The sequence below is a fragment of the Octodon degus genome, unplaced genomic scaffold (genome assembly GCF_000260255.1).
Source record: "Octodon degus isolate 3935 unplaced genomic scaffold, OctDeg1.0 scaffold00031, whole genome shotgun sequence".
Classification (NCBI taxonomy): domain Eukaryota; kingdom Metazoa; phylum Chordata; class Mammalia; order Rodentia; family Octodontidae; genus Octodon; species Octodon degus.
Window position 1 is genome coordinate 7,316,328 of NW_004524607.1, and position 1,359 is coordinate 7,317,686.

At 37.4% G+C, this 1,359-nt stretch overlaps 1 protein-coding gene across 1 annotated transcript in view; it reads left to right on the top strand.

The window, feature by feature from the left end:
* LOC101577678 (probable C-mannosyltransferase DPY19L2) overlaps positions 1–1,359 on the top strand; it is a 66,783-nt gene that overhangs the window by 28,596 nt on the left and 36,828 nt on the right. The window contains exon 9 of the mRNA XM_023713368.1: positions 363–462. Within this exon, the coding sequence (XP_023569136.1) occupies positions 363–462 (100 nt within the window). The remainder of the gene's footprint in view (positions 1–362; positions 463–1,359) is intronic.

The window sequence follows — 1,359 nt, forward strand, 5'->3', positions numbered from 1 at the left end:
TCCTTACTGTTTTCTGAAATATAAAAGTGGTTATATATACAGAGTGTAGAGCATAAACATCTGGAGGTGCCCAGGGCCACCATCCTGTCCTACTTTCTGAGGGAGTACTTAATTTTGAAATCCATGCATATTAATAAGAAAATAGACTTTTATATTTAAAGTATTTAATTATGATAAATTACATATCATGGTTGAAGTGTTAATTATAGTTTTCTTTTTGTAAAGTGATTTTTAACTACATTTTGTTGTGTTGTGTAGAAAAGTAAGAGCAGCATTTAGGTTCTATCATTTTGCAAGTAGTAGGTTTTTCTGAACGACTCTCTTCATGGCAAAGCCCACTGACCCCACTTCTCTCTGCGAAGGACCTCCACCAATTACAGAAGACATTACGTCGCCCTCTGTCTCGCCAATGTTGCCTTCATGCTTCCCTGGGAATTTGCTCAGTTTATACTTTTCACACAGGTAAGATGACTTAAAACTAATTTAAGTTGGATGCAGTATGTGCTGTTTAGTTTTATAGAAGTTTTGAAACGTAATTATGTTTATGCTCTAAAAGATTTACAAAATATATAGTGATTATAAAATTTATACAAATGTGTAATTTAAAAATATAATTCTGCATTCTTTAGTGTATTAGTCACTGATGAGTATTAATGGTTGACATGCAAAGGACTTTTTTCTATTCTTCTTATTCACAAACTTTCCTGTTGGAGGGCGGGAGACCATCTGTGTGCATGTTTCTTATAGATGTTCTTATCGCGGTGTCCAGCTACACCAGATTCTAAAGCCAGTCCTGCTCTTCGTGGTTGGTGTTTATATTCTGGTTGACCTAAATGTTTGTCATTTTGTCTTGAGAATCAAATATTACCTGGAACCATGTCTCAAAGCTGTGCTCATGACATTGTTTACATGAATGAAATCTCTATCGACCTCCCAAAACAACTAAAGAATTAAAGGAAATCTAGTGCATCAAAGTTGGGAAACAGCAAAAGTACAAGTTCCATGAAATTTCATGACACAGATTTTCAGCTAAGGCTAACAAAAACCTTGCCATTGCTGCTAACAATAATATTCTATATTGGAGAAGAGAAATTCTGCCACAAGGCCTATCAGTTGCTTTGCTCTTCATGCTGGGTCAAAATTCCCAACATCCAAAATTAAGGAAGAAAAGGTTTATTGAGCTCAGTTTGAAGGCGTTTCAATCCATACTTGGCTGGCTCCAAGGCAGAGCGGCACACAGCTGAAGGCAGCAGTTCCTAGCAGCAGAAAACAGCAAAACATCAAGAGCAAAAGGGTAGAAGCAAGGGCTATGGTGGCAAGGGGGAAAAGGGAGAGGAAGAGGGAGAGGAAGAGGGAGAG